At 51.7% G+C, this 13,425-nt stretch overlaps 1 protein-coding gene across 1 annotated transcript in view; it reads left to right on the forward strand.

Moving 5' to 3' along the window:
• Window positions 1-13,425, forward strand: part of TNNI1 (troponin I1, slow skeletal type) — a 35,883-nt gene that overhangs the window by 19,036 nt on the left and 3,422 nt on the right. Inside the window, 5 exon segments of the mRNA XM_037884942.2 lie at window positions 3,161-3,214; window positions 8,585-8,619; window positions 10,000-10,041; window positions 11,610-11,741; window positions 12,164-12,253. Coding sequence (XP_037740870.2) covers window positions 3,161-3,214; window positions 8,585-8,619; window positions 10,000-10,041; window positions 11,610-11,741; window positions 12,164-12,253 — 353 coding nt within the window.

A 13,425-nucleotide genomic window follows, 5' to 3' on the forward strand; every position in this document is an offset into this window, starting at 1 on the left:
ACCCTCCTAGATCTTAGCCCACCAATCAGCCACCTAGCTATCTGCCTCATTTCCGGAGCGCCTGCCTCCATAGTATTTACGTGCAGCAGACGATCTCTACTATTATGTCATTAGCAACCAGCTCCTGCTCCTCTCACCCTGGGTTCTGCTCTTCACCCCTGGCAGGTTCGTGGCAGCTCTGCTTGCGAGTGACGTGTGGGTTGGTCGTTCTCGCTGGCTTGGGTGGAAGGCTCTGGAAACACCCAGATCTGGCCCTGGGCTCTAACGACAAACAGGCCTTGGTGCGTGTTCCACAGTCAGGCTCACAAGCTGTGTCCTAGGCTTTGGGGCTGGGAATTTCCAAAGAAGCCCATTGCTGTTCCTTCTGCCCCTTGGGAAATCCCAGCCTCAATGTACCTCCCCCTCGGGCTTCTGGGAGGGTTCAAGATGGGGACACTGTCTTGGATGGGCGGGGAGGGATGGGGACGGGAAGGGGGAAGAATGAAAAAAATAAAAGAAAAAGCAGAGACAGGAAAGGAGGAGAGGAAAATGGAGCGAGGGAGAAAGGAGACATGGTGGCAAGTGAACAGGGGAGGGTGCCCAGAGCCACAGGGAAGGGTGGCGGCGGGGCTGCCAGTTGCCATGCCAACCCCAAAGGCTGGGAGCCACCATGCCAGGGTGTCAGTGACACTCTGCCTGCACTGCCTCCATCCAGCCCACGGTTCTGCTATCGCCCGGGGGGATGGGGTCAGAGCCGAACCAAGGGCTTCACCCTGACGCCGGCACCGGTGGAGTTAGTCCACAGTAGACCCACTGGCTCCAGGGCCCCGTTTCCTGTGAGAGCTGGGGCAGGGTTGGTTCACCGGGGCTGCCCTGAGCCTCTCCCGCCCCCTTCCCAGCCTAGTGGTGGGGCTAAAGGCAACTGGGCTGCAGCTCTGACGGGATCCACCTCACTGGGCAGCACCGTGGGCGAGGAGGGAGGGGCTGGTGCAAAGCATGTCCCCTGGACCCCGGGGAAAAGGAGAACCCCCACCCCAGCCCCTCCAGGTCCATTGCTGTGAATGTAGTACCGAGTCCCCAGCTGGCATTCACCACAGGCCAGTCCATTTACACCAGCTGAGGATCTGACCCAGGTCCTTGGGGCCCGCAGCGAGACCAAGGACTCACTAGGAATGGGATGGGCAGGGGGGAGGGGAGATGAGTTATTGAGCTGTGGGCTGGTGAATTCACCCCCTAGCCCAGTGATCTGTGCCCAGTGCAGGGAAGGGGGCGGGTTCCCTTCACTACCAGCTGCTCCCCTTCCTCCCCTGAGGATCTGCACAGCCTGGCCAGTGCCCTGCCGTGACCATAATAGCCGCGGGGATTAACATAGCAGGCATTGTCCTTGCTGGGCAATAGTCTGTGCATTGTTCGCTCATAAGGTCTGCCCTAAAAATACACAGGCCAACAGGTGCAGGCCTGGCCTCCCAGAGCCCCAGGCCTCTTCAGAGACAGGAGCGCAGGCTTTTATGGAGGGGGCAGCCGAGCCTTCACTAAGGGCAGCCCAGGCACCCGCCGCCCTTTGGTTTGTCTTCATTTTTCCGTGAATTTGATAGTAAAAAGAGTTGGGATGAGAGTTAGCCTGGCAGTCTGCTCTGCTCTAGCCGCGAATCTCATCCCAACCCGCAGCCACCGGCTATCCCAGACCTGGGCTCCCCACACAGCCCTGCCGACACCCCTCATTCCCACCCGCAGCCCCCAGCTGTCCCAGCCCTGGCTACTCCCCACACAGCCCTGCCGACACCCCTCATCCCAACCCACAGCCCCCGGCTTTCCCAGCCCTGGGCTCCCCACACAGAAACGCCCCTCATCCCAACCCGCAGCCCCTGGCTTTCCCCGCCCTGGGCTCCCCACACAGAAACGCCCCTCATCCCAACCCGCAGCCCCCGGCTTTCCCAGCCCTGGGCTCCCCACACAGAAACGCCCCTCATCCCAACCCTCAGCCCCTGGCTTTCCCAGCCCTGGCTGCTCCCTAACTGAAATGTCAAGAGGATGGGCTCGTGACAAGGACTGGTTAGTATCTAATTATCCGTCTGTCCAGCTTGTTCATTCATCAGAGCTGTCTGTCTATAGGCTGTCTGTCTACACGCAAACACAAGTGCCCTGTCATATAGATATGTCAATGTGTATGGTGTGTATCTATAGATGTATCCCGTGTGTGCGCATGTGTATATGCCTATGAGTGTGTATTGTCCGTGTGTGTGTCTATGTAAGTGTACAGTCTGCATGTGTGTTTGTGTAAGTATAGTCTGTGCACATGTAGCACTGGTAGGTTTTTGAGCATGTGTCCTGGAGTCTTATAATGCTCCTGTGCTGCTGGAGATTTTCTGCCCTGCAGGAGGCGCTCCAGTGAACCGCATTGTGTTCCTCTAAGTAACAATAATCTGTTGCGGCAGGTCCAGGGGGTTTCTCAGCTGCAGGGCTCTGCAGAACCAGACCGTGGGTCTGAGATCCGTGGGCCGGATTCACCACTCTGCTGCGTCAGTTGCACATGGGTGTCATTCCATCAACGGATTGGCACAGTGGGGAATCTGGTTCAGTGTGTTTGCGTGCGTGTCTATAGTGCTTATGGCGTGTGTGTACCGTTTGTGTCTAGTGGGCAAGGTCATCAACTGGTGTAAATCAGTAGGAGTCAGCAGACCTGTGCCAATTTGCAGGAGCTGAGAACCTGGCCCAATGTGTTGAGAGTCATATGCATAGTGTGTGTCCGTGTACGAGCACATGAGTGTGTCAGTGAGTGTATGTGTGTGTGTGTACAGTGTCAGTGAGGCGCACCTGTGTTTAATGTGAATGTGTAATGTGCATATGTGGTGGAAGTGCGTGAGTGCTTATGTGTGTGTTTTTATACCATACATGTGTAAAGCGTCGGTGATGTGCGTGTGTGTAGAGTGTGCGGTGAACTATGCATATGTGTGCAGTGCGCATCTGTGCGTGGTGTGTAGCATGCACACGTGTCTGTGGTGTGTGCGGTGTGGTGTGGGTGTGCATGAGTGTGCACAGTCCATGGGTAGCACGTGTGTGTGTGTGTGTGTGTAGTGAGCATGTGCGTATAAAAGGGGTATATCTGCCTGTTCTATTTTTACCGACCAGTTGCAGGCTGGCTTGGATTTAATACTCTTGTCTCTTCCCCATCCCCTTGCAGTCTGCAGCCCTCCAGCCTCCAGCCACCACCTCCCCTCTGCCTGGACTGCACTAGGTAAGACGCTACCTTGCCAGGTTAGCCTGGCACATTCACCAGCCCCAGGGATTGGTTCTTTCATTGGCTGCCTTGGCAGCTGGGGCCAGGGAGGCGAGATTTTACCTGATTCTACTAGCTTTAGCCAGGCTGATTGTAATGGTAGCCAGTGTGCTGGTGGGCAAGGAGCTGGGGCCTGAACTGTGTCACCTCCTATGAAATTTTAGGTTCCATTTAGACCCAAGATGGTAGGTACCCTAGAAATGCCTATAGATTAGTTCTCTCTCTCTCTCCAGCTCTCTCTCTGTCTATCTAATCGGAGACTAGGGTGTTGGGAGCTCCAGACTAGGCACTTCAGGCTAGGCATTTTGTTTCAACAGCATTCTATCCACTCTTGGGGAATCTATGTTGGTGAAAAGCAAACCAGCTTCTGCCCCTCCTGCCAAACCCGGTGCTCGCTGCTCTAGCTCACAGGTGCCATGGGGATCGAGGTGAGGGGCAATGTTCCTCAGCCCCTGAATGGCATCGGAGCCTGAGCCCCATGGACTTTCAATGAGACCCCCTCATGTCCAAGTCGCTTTTGACAACGGGAATGTTGCTCCAGGTGTAAGGCTAGGCTCTGGCTCCAGACTGGCTCTGTTGAAAGGGCTAGTTAGCTAAGGCATTGTGGGTTTTGTAAGAAAATGCCACTTTAGCTGCCCCTTTGCTGTCTGGTCCCTAGGCGGCAGGTATTTCCCGCTGCCTACCTACAGGCTGATCCATTGCAGTAACTGGAAAGGCTGCGGTCAAGCTCTGTGAGCAGTAGAGGGGTTGGAGACCTGGTACTAAAACCACCTGTCTCTCTGTTTATCAGTGCTGACTTGGCCAAAGTGTGTCTGCCTGCCCAGCCAGTGTATCACAGAGCAGGTTGGTCCCCACCAGGCACTGGTGGCCTGCCAAGCTCTTCGTTTGAGGTGTCTCTTCCAAGTGCCCCCTACTTGAAGCTGGAATTGCTACGAGATGCACCTTTGAAAGGGATATCGGTCACACTAAGCTCTGTGTGTGTGTGTGTGTGTGTGGTGAGAATGTTTGTGTTTGTATTGTGCTTGTTTGGTGTCTCTGTGTGTGTGTTTCCAGCTGGGTAGGGCTAAGAGTTTTCAGTTTCCTAGACCTTTCCCAGGCTGAATTCTCCTGCAAAAACGGAATTTGAGGAGCTATTTCGTTTCATGATTTCCATAGCAGCATCTGGGATATATCGGGAATCCATTCCAGTGGGCATGGAAATCCAGGCCAGAATTTACCAGGCACCGGTCCTTGTGTCCCCATCAGATAGGTGGAGCGCACCTCTGGAGCGGAACCAAACCTGGATTCCTGAGCCCACCTGAATGTGCCCCTGCAGCGGTGCTGGCAGGCTCCTGGCTCCGGCTGCATGTTATGGCCTGTGCAACCGCGGGTGCAGTTTGCATGATAAAGAACCTGATTTCCAGCTGCCAAATGTGAGGCTTCGGAGATTCAGAAAAATCTGACCCTAAAGGTTGATTAACCCAAAGCCCCTGGGTCAGCGCCTTCTGCAGGCTTGGGCTTCTGCCTGAATCCAGTGGGTATGGGGATCTACAGGGCCTGATTCCCCTCTCACTCACTCTGGTGAAAATCCGGGGGAACTGCATTGAAGCCAATGACATTCCACGGATGTCAAACTGGAGTGAGAGGCCCATAGGCTTTCATGATGTGGTAGGACTCTAATAAGCTGACACCTATCAATCAGCGATGAGCACAGATTTAACTCTTGTACTTTGGTTCAGAGAATGGTAGGGTGAGTGATGTTTTAAAACCCCCAAGAGACTTGTCTGTCTTCTCCAGATCTTGCCCGAGGGCTGGGCAGAAGGGGCTGAGGTCTGGATCTTTCGTTGTGTCAAGGGAAAGCTTCTCTTCGGTGTAAAAGTTCTAAACAAAGGTGGACCTAATGCAGCCTTGCACTGAAGTCAGTGGATGTTGTGCTCATTTAAACCAGGGTTAGATCTGACCTAAAGGAGCTCACGTTTTGGATGAACAGGCAAATAATAATAACACGTTTACCAGAGGATGGAAAGATTCCCATGATTACAGCTGTTATATCATTGTGTGGGTGGAGGGTCTAATGCCGGAGAGTCAGGAGATCTGGACTCTATTCCTGGCTTTGCCACTGACCTGCGGTGTGACTTGGTCATGTCACTTCTTTTCTCTTTCCCCTCCCTACCCCCTTTGTCTATCTTGCCTATTTCGATTGCAATCTCTTTGGGCCAGAGACTGCCTATCCACAGTGCATGGCGCAGTGGGGTCCCTAGGTGCTGTTGCAATATTAATAGTGACTCACTATAATGCAGAATTAAATTGATTCACAAACATTCTTTCCCATCTGTTCACAAATCCGCTTCCTTTGCGGTCATGACGTCCCTCCTTGTGCTTGATTTCTGAGTGAAATCCCCCCTAAGCAGAGGACAATCACCAGGTCCTGTGCAGAGCGATTGGAAAAACAAAGCTGGACACTTCAAAAGGATTTCCCGGATTAGAACAAAAAAACAGAACCATCGAAAATGTTCTTGAAACAAAAATTCCAGAACGTTTTGAATGGGAACCGAAAACGCTTACATCTTCAATCGAAATGAAATGATTTGACACTTCCGAAGACAAAAATTGCTTTCTTTTAAAATATCAATTAAAAACAGGGGGGTTTGTTTCCCTCCTCTATATTGGAGAACTGAAAAAGTGTGAGGAAGATCAACATTTTGCTGCAGAAAATATGGGGGTTTTTAAGTGAAAAAACTATGGGGAACTTTGATCTGCTCTAGTCCTGGGGCTTAAGTGGTGCCTACCTGTGTGCACAGCATTTATGATTGTTATTTTTGGTTATTATTTGTATTACCTTACTGCCATGGACCAGAGCAAAACGACAGCCCCTGCCCCAAGGAGCTTACAATCTAAGTATAAGACAGGAGATAACAGGTAGATATAGATGGATGGGGGCCTGCAGACAATGAGACAGTGTAGTTCAAAGCATAGGCATTGGTTTCTGCACACCACCAGCCTAACTGTTGTCAAGTTTTTTGTAGGCATCACAGCAAAGGAGAGTTTTGAGGAGGCCATTTTGCTGTTGCTCTGGACGGGGTGAATTTCTCCCTTGGTAATAGTCTAGTGAGCGAGGTAGGAATTTAATGGAAGGAGCCCCTTTTTCAGCAGATGTCAGAGAATATTTGTGGCAAGACAATTTCAAATTCATAATCAGGACTATTCTTCCCTGGGAACCTGATTCAAAGGGTCCATGGCTTATACGTCCAGCCCAAACAGCTGGCATTTAGTATTGGGAATATGAAAGAGTTGCAATGAAGCTATCAGCTGAGAATGAGCTGCAGAAATAGTTCTGAATAACAGATACGCTTGGGGGAAAGGCCGAGCTGTTTATGGATGATCTGCAATCGGGGAAAAAAGGCAGATGAGACATTAGGAACTGTTCACCCAGTTTTACCCAGCCCGCTCCTCTACAGCCCCCCTTCTTTCAGCCCTGCCTTTATCCAAGAGATACTTTGCTAATGGAGCTGGTGCTGCTGTGCCCATTAATAAAAGTGCAATTGCTCTCAAAGACGTGGGGAAATGCACCACCGCCCTCTTTATCAGGTGTCTGCCTGCCAGGCTGCTCAGTTTCTGGTTAGCTTCTGTGTCTCCTTTGCACTCAGACACCTCCACTGGGGCTGGGGCTCTGCAGTCTGGGAAGCAGCATGAGTAGGGCGGTCTCGAAAGAAGCCAGGAAAAGCACCAGGGTGGGGGTGTCTTTTCTCCTGAGCAGCTCCTGGCAGGGGTGAGGCTGGAAACTTACACCCTCCCAGAACTGTTCGGAAAATGTGATCTTATCTGAGAGCAAGTTGTTTATCCCCACCAGCCCTTTGTTCAGTGGCCTGACGGCACAGCTGATGGCCGCTGTCACGATGCTGGTTCTGGCGGCACCCAACTGAGAGTGCCAGTTCAGGACAAACTGCTTCAAGCAGGGCAGTTACAGCCCAAGAGCAGACTTTGGTCTCACCCCACTGGCTAACCACAAATCACACAAGCAATTCCCTTAGACACTCCAGTTTCCCAGTATCCCCACCAGTGCCACTCGTTATGCGGACCAATGGTTATGAAAACCAATACCCCAGTAAAAGAAAAAAGGTTCCCTCGATCCCAAAGGACCAAGCCCCAGACCCAGGTCAATAAACAAATCAGATCTTACCCACAAATCACGCTGTTGCCAATCCTTTAGAATCTAAAATCTAAAGGTTTATTCATAACAGGAAAAAGAGATGAGAGCGAGAACTGGTTAAATGGAATCAATGACACACAGTAATGGCAAAGTCCTTGGTTCAGGCTTGTAGCAGGGATGGAATAGGCTGCAGGTTCAAATCAAGTCTCTGGAGAACATCCACAGCTGGGAGGGGTCCTTGGTTCAAAGCTTCAGTGTAGCAAAGTTCCTCCAGAGGTATGAAGCAGGATTGAAGCCAACTCCCCCGAGCGGAGCAAGGCGTTTGATGTGGCTGCGCTGGAAGAGACTACACAAAGCCATCATGCAGTCAGGTTAAAAGGCAGGCACAGGGGCTCTCTCCACGCAGGCAGTGAGGAGGGGTGAAGGGCAGCGGGGAGCGGTGCAGCCCCGCATGGGAAGCACAAGGGTCCTGTTTAGCTCAGGGCTAGTTCTGGTGCTGTTCACAGTGAAGGTCTCGTCCAATGAGAGGTTTGTGGCCTGCTGAGATGCAGGCGAGGGTCTCTCCAGTGGGGTTTGCTGAGCAGTGGAGTCCTGGCTGGGTTCCTGGAGTGTAGAACTTGAATACAGACCCTGAGACCGGCTGGGGCATTGGAGATGGCAGCTCAGCTGGAAACACAGGTGGTGCCCATGAAAACAAGGTGGGCTGTCAGGAGGCACGTTACTTCAGCTTAGGGACCTTTGCATAACTGTCAGTACAACACAATCCCGATCCACAGCCCCCTGCTAGCCCCGGACTCCCCGCACACAGCTCTGTATATGCACCTCAGTCCTGATCTGCAGCCCCCTGCTATCCCAGCCCTGGGGTCCCCCCTGCCCCAGCTCTGCCAGTGCCCCTCAGGCTCTACCCACAGCCCTCTGCTAGCCCTGGGCTTTCCATACACCCAGCTCTGTCCATGTGCCTCAGTCCTGACCTGCAGCCCTCTGCTATCCCAGCCCTGGGCTCCCCACATATGTGCCGTAGTCCCAGCCTGCAGCCCCCTTCCATCCCGGTCATGAGCCCCAGCTCTGTCAAAGCACCTCAGCTCTGGCTCTTTGGTAAGCACAGACTGTGACTTATACCCTGCTGTGTGGGACTGGGTGGCTACCAGCTCACGTTTGGATTCCTTGCTATTGATCATTTTGCTTTGGGGTGATTCTAGGTGCAGAATTGGACAGCACAATGCCAGAACCGTAAGTAGGCACCGCCCTTTGCCTTTTGCTGAACTCCCCTAAGCTTCCGGCTTCTCAGGAGAGCTGTGCGAGAGACCTGACTCTGCTCTGACCAACAGCAGGGTTTGAGTGCAAACCATTCAGCACGGAAAGCTCACGCCCTTAGCACTGGAGCTAAAGGACTGGGTGAAGCAACTCAAAGCAGTTGCAGAATGAGAACAGCCTTCTGTGGATCAGCCACCAGAGGGAGGCAGATTTCCAAGCTCTGCTACCACAACAGGAGAATCTCATGTTTGCTTTGGCTTTTGTGAAAATGTTCCAATCTGGGGGGGAAACTTGTGAAATGTTGAGATCTTTGCTCACAGAGTGGCTCGAGTCTTGGTGCAATGCCATCCCTTTACACTCAGCAATGGTCCCATTTCCAGCCCCCAGCATTTTCACACTTTTCCAAGTTTTGAATTTCCACAGGCCATATTCAAAACTTCATCCCAGCAAAGAGCAGGTACTCAAATTGCAAAATGTCCGCACACAAGGAATTTCCATGCTCTTTGGTGCAGTATCTGGATCTGTCAAATTGCTCAGAGCAGTGACTATCTTCACACTGCCACACACTTCCCAGCCACTAGCCTCCAGGAATCTGAATACTGTACAGAGCCAGATCCAACCCTTGTGTACTGAAACTGCACGTGCATTGACACAGCCTGGCACTTGTACACACAGCTCAGATAATGGCATTTATTTGTACATGAACTATGTGTGATCTAGTGATTAGAGAAGTGCCTTACTAGAAGTCAGGACTCCTTGGTCTTATCCCACCACTCTGCCTCCGATTTGCGGTGTAATTTAGAGCAAGTTGTTTAACTTCCCCATGCCTCAGTTTCCCTACATGTAAAATGGCTCTAATGTCACCTACCTTATGTGGGCATTGTGAGGTTTGCTTAATTAATACCTATAATTGCTGTGCGTTCCTTGAATTAAAGTCTTCATACACATGGAGACCTTTACCATCACTTTACAATTCTACTAATAATGCATATTTACTGCCTTAATATCTAAGAGTTGGATCTTCAACTGACGTAAACTGGTGTCGCTCCATCAACTTACACCTACTGAGGATCTGGTCCAAAGAAACACTTGTGGTCTGTGGCACATTTTGCATGCAGTAGCAAAGAGTCCACCTGTAACCTTTAGTTGCATCAGTCCTCCAGATGTTTCATGCATTCTGTCTATTGATCGTTTGTTCTGTTTTTTCCCCTCTTTGTTTCTTCTGTCTGAATGAACAACTGCAGGGAGGTAAGTGTTCCTGGATTTTTTTTTTCCCCTTAAGAGATCTAGACATTAACATACATTTTCTGTTATGAATTTGCATTTAAAATGTCTTTTGTTTTGTTCTTTCCCTCTGTAGAGAAAGTCCAAGATCACAGCCTCGCGCAAACTCCTGTTGAAGGTGAGTCCCTTTGGGTCTATCCCAGCTGAGATAGCAAGTCAAGGTTAAAAGCATCATTGTGGAAACATGGTATGACCATTTCCATGACTAGCCACAGTGTTTATGGAAAGAAAAACTCAGCTTTCCTCTGGGTACAGGTAAGATCCTGGGTCTCTGAAGAAGCCAGCCCTGTTCCCACCTCCATGATCCCTAGAACCCGGAACAATCCCTCAGCCGCTCAGAACTTCATAGTTGGAAATGTAACACACGCCTGTCCCCCAAGTTATCAGCATGGATTGAACCTGGGACCTTCAGCACTAAAAATGCAGGCATCTATCCCACGTGTGGTGCAGAAGTAATTCCATCAGTACCAGTAGGCTGTTAGCCGCTGGGTGGAAGGGGCATGATTAGCCAGTGTGTCACATATATAGACTTGGCAGAATTTGATTTTTATCTTTCTATAATTTTGATGGATAATATCAATGTTTATTTTGTAAGCATTTTTTTGTTCTGTTTTGATCAATTTAAATGTTCACAGTGGGGGAAAATTGGAGGGGTGTCAGACAATAGGGAGGGGCTATGTCAGTAATCATAGAATCATAGAATATCAGGGTTGGAAGGGACCTCAGGAGGTATCTAGTCCAACCCCCCTGCTCAAAGCAGGACCATTCCCCAATTAAATCATCCCAGCCAGGGCTTTGTCAAGCCTGACCTTAAAAACCTCTGATTTAAGGACAGTAGACACCTGAGATTCAAAAAGGTCAAGTTTTCTAACTGCTGTTAAAACACAAATTTGTCAACGTCGCATCAAAATATACAAAGTAAATCACCTAAAATCACGCTCCAATAAGCTCTCAGGCAGCCTCTGTCTGACTTTGCCTAGCTGTAAAACTTGGATGATTATCGCTGGAAATATTTTTCGCCGGTCTGTGAGTGTGCGGTGAAATCGACATTTACTGATAAAAATTGAATCCTTCCAAGCCTAAACATATGCAGGGACACACACTGAGTTTCCTGGGGCAAGGTGCATTAAATGTACAATTGGGTGGCAGGGGCTGCTGCCTACATCCTTTGTTAATAATAATAATTAATACCAATAATTTGTTTAGTGCCAACAGTGCACTGGGCACCACACAGACAGGACATGGTTCTGGGGAAACGTTTTTGCTTACGGGGGAAAACACATGCTTGCAGAGAGTCAGGTGATGCCAATGTCAGTCAGGAGTCGTAGCCCCAAGGAAAGCAAGGAAGTCTCTGAATCAGACACAGATTCTGCAGCCTCTCACCCTCCTTCCTGCAGCTCCCCCCGCGCCCAGTTTATCGCACACCATGGGGAAATGCTTTTAGTTGTACCAGCGCCAGCACCTCACCCCACTGGACTGAGGACAAGGCCCTGAAGACCCTTCCATATGGGTTTGAGGAACAAGCAGTTTCTCTGTCCTTCACCACAAATGCACTGAGCTCAACATCTCCATGCTCTTTGGTTGCTCCCTGCCTTGTGCCCCTGGCCTGAGGTGATAGCTGGGGGTGGGGTGGGGGGCTCATGGCACAGTGCATCTACTCAGGCTGTTGTTTGCTGTGTGCTCCAGAGTTTGATGCTAGCCAAAGCCAAGGAAGCATGGGAACAAGATCAAGTGGACAAGCAAGCGGAGAAGGAGAGATACCTGGCTGAGCGGATCACACAACTGCGGACCAGCGGGCTGTCCTTCAGCCAGCTGCAGGTAGGCTTGAGTGGGAGTCAGGAGGGCCACCGGGGACCTGCGCAGGGGTCTGACAACAGCTCAGGTCTCCACCCTGTTTGTTATGGCTGAGGCAGGGCCCCTCCTGTCACTCGTGAATGGGTCCCTCTGGGCAGGGTCCAGAGGCTCTGGAAGGTGAATCTGCCCAGCATGTACTGTGATAGAGGGGGAAGGTGGTTTCCCAGGGAACTCAGTCAGGGACATGCTGGCCCCTGGGATTTCAGGGCTGGTGACTGATGGAGACTCAACACCACCTCTAGGAGGCACCACGAACATGCTGCCTGCTAAAGGCCTAGCTCTTAACACAGTACCTGCTGTGACAAGACAGGGCCACGGTTGGGAGGCTCAGCAGATGGAGCGGTGAAGAGAGCTCCCAGCTTGGCCTTTGTGACCTCTCCTTGCAGGATCTGTGCAGGGAGCTGCACGAGAAGGTAGAAATCGTGGATGAGGAGCGGTACGACATCGAAGCAAAATGCATCCACAACACCAGAGAGGTAGGAGGGTGCCTTGTGCACTGGCTTGCAGTTTATTTCTTAATTAACTGGTTATTTGTTTTGATACCTGCTATGCACCTCACCTAGGTTATTAGCGTTATTTGCATTACAGTCGCACCTAGAGGTCCCCAAACCAAGTAGGGTTGCCAGGTGTCTGTTTTTTTACTAGAATGCCCGGTCAAAAAGGGACCCTGGTGACTCTGGTCAGCACCACTGACCGAGCCGTTAAAAGTCCAGTCAGCGGTGCAGCGGGGCTAAGGCAGGCTCCCTGCCTGCCTTGGCTCTGCGTGGCTCCCGGAAGCAGCAGCATGTCCCCACTCTGGCTCCTAGGCGTAGGGGCAGCCAGGGGGCTCCACACACTGCCCCCACCCCAAGTGCTGACTCTGCAGCTCCCACTGGCTGGGAACCCCGCCCCAGCCTGGTGAAAATGAGCGAGTGACTGAGGGTGGGGAGAGCGAGCGACAGAGGGAGGAGTATGCGTGGAATGAGCGGGGGTGGGCCCCAGAGAAGGGGTGGGGATGGGCAGGGCTTCTGATGAGGGGCGGGGCAGGGGGTGGGGCAAAGGTGTTTGGTTTTGTGCAAGTAGAAAGTTGGCAACCCTAAAACCAAGACCAGGGACCCATGGTGCCAGGCGCTGCCCAGATACAGTAAGAGAATCCCTGCCCCAAATAGCTCACAGCCTAAATGGACAAGGTGGACACAGGGCAGGATGGGAAACTGAGGCACAAAGAGGGGAAGCATCAGGTGTGTAGAGCTAGGAACAGGCCTCCATGGCCCCATCCCCAAGATCATGCCACCTCCTGCTGCCCTCTGATCATTGAAAAATTCACACCTAGGTAGTTTAGTGGGAAAGAAGCCACCTGCAAGGCTCCCCCAGCCTATTCAAACAAAAGCCCTTCAGCCAGATTACCAGCAGTAGCCACTGGCTCTGGATGGCGCCACTCTGGGGCCATCCAGCCAGAGGTGCCCCGGACTTGGGTTTCAGAGGCACGTCAGCCTCTCCGCTCTCCTTCACCAGCTGCTCAGCATTTCGTGGGGATGCCGTGATGGCTGGAAGCCAACATGTGCAGCATCCCAGCTGGTGCCCATCTGTCAGGAGCTCCGATGGCCAGCCGCTCGCTGGTGCACGGCACTGTCCCTGAAGCTGGGGCCACCGTGGAGCCTGCGACTGG

This window comes from Chelonia mydas, chromosome 21, assembly GCF_015237465.2.
Source record: "Chelonia mydas isolate rCheMyd1 chromosome 21, rCheMyd1.pri.v2, whole genome shotgun sequence".
Taxonomy (NCBI): Eukaryota; Metazoa; Chordata; order Testudines; family Cheloniidae; genus Chelonia; species Chelonia mydas.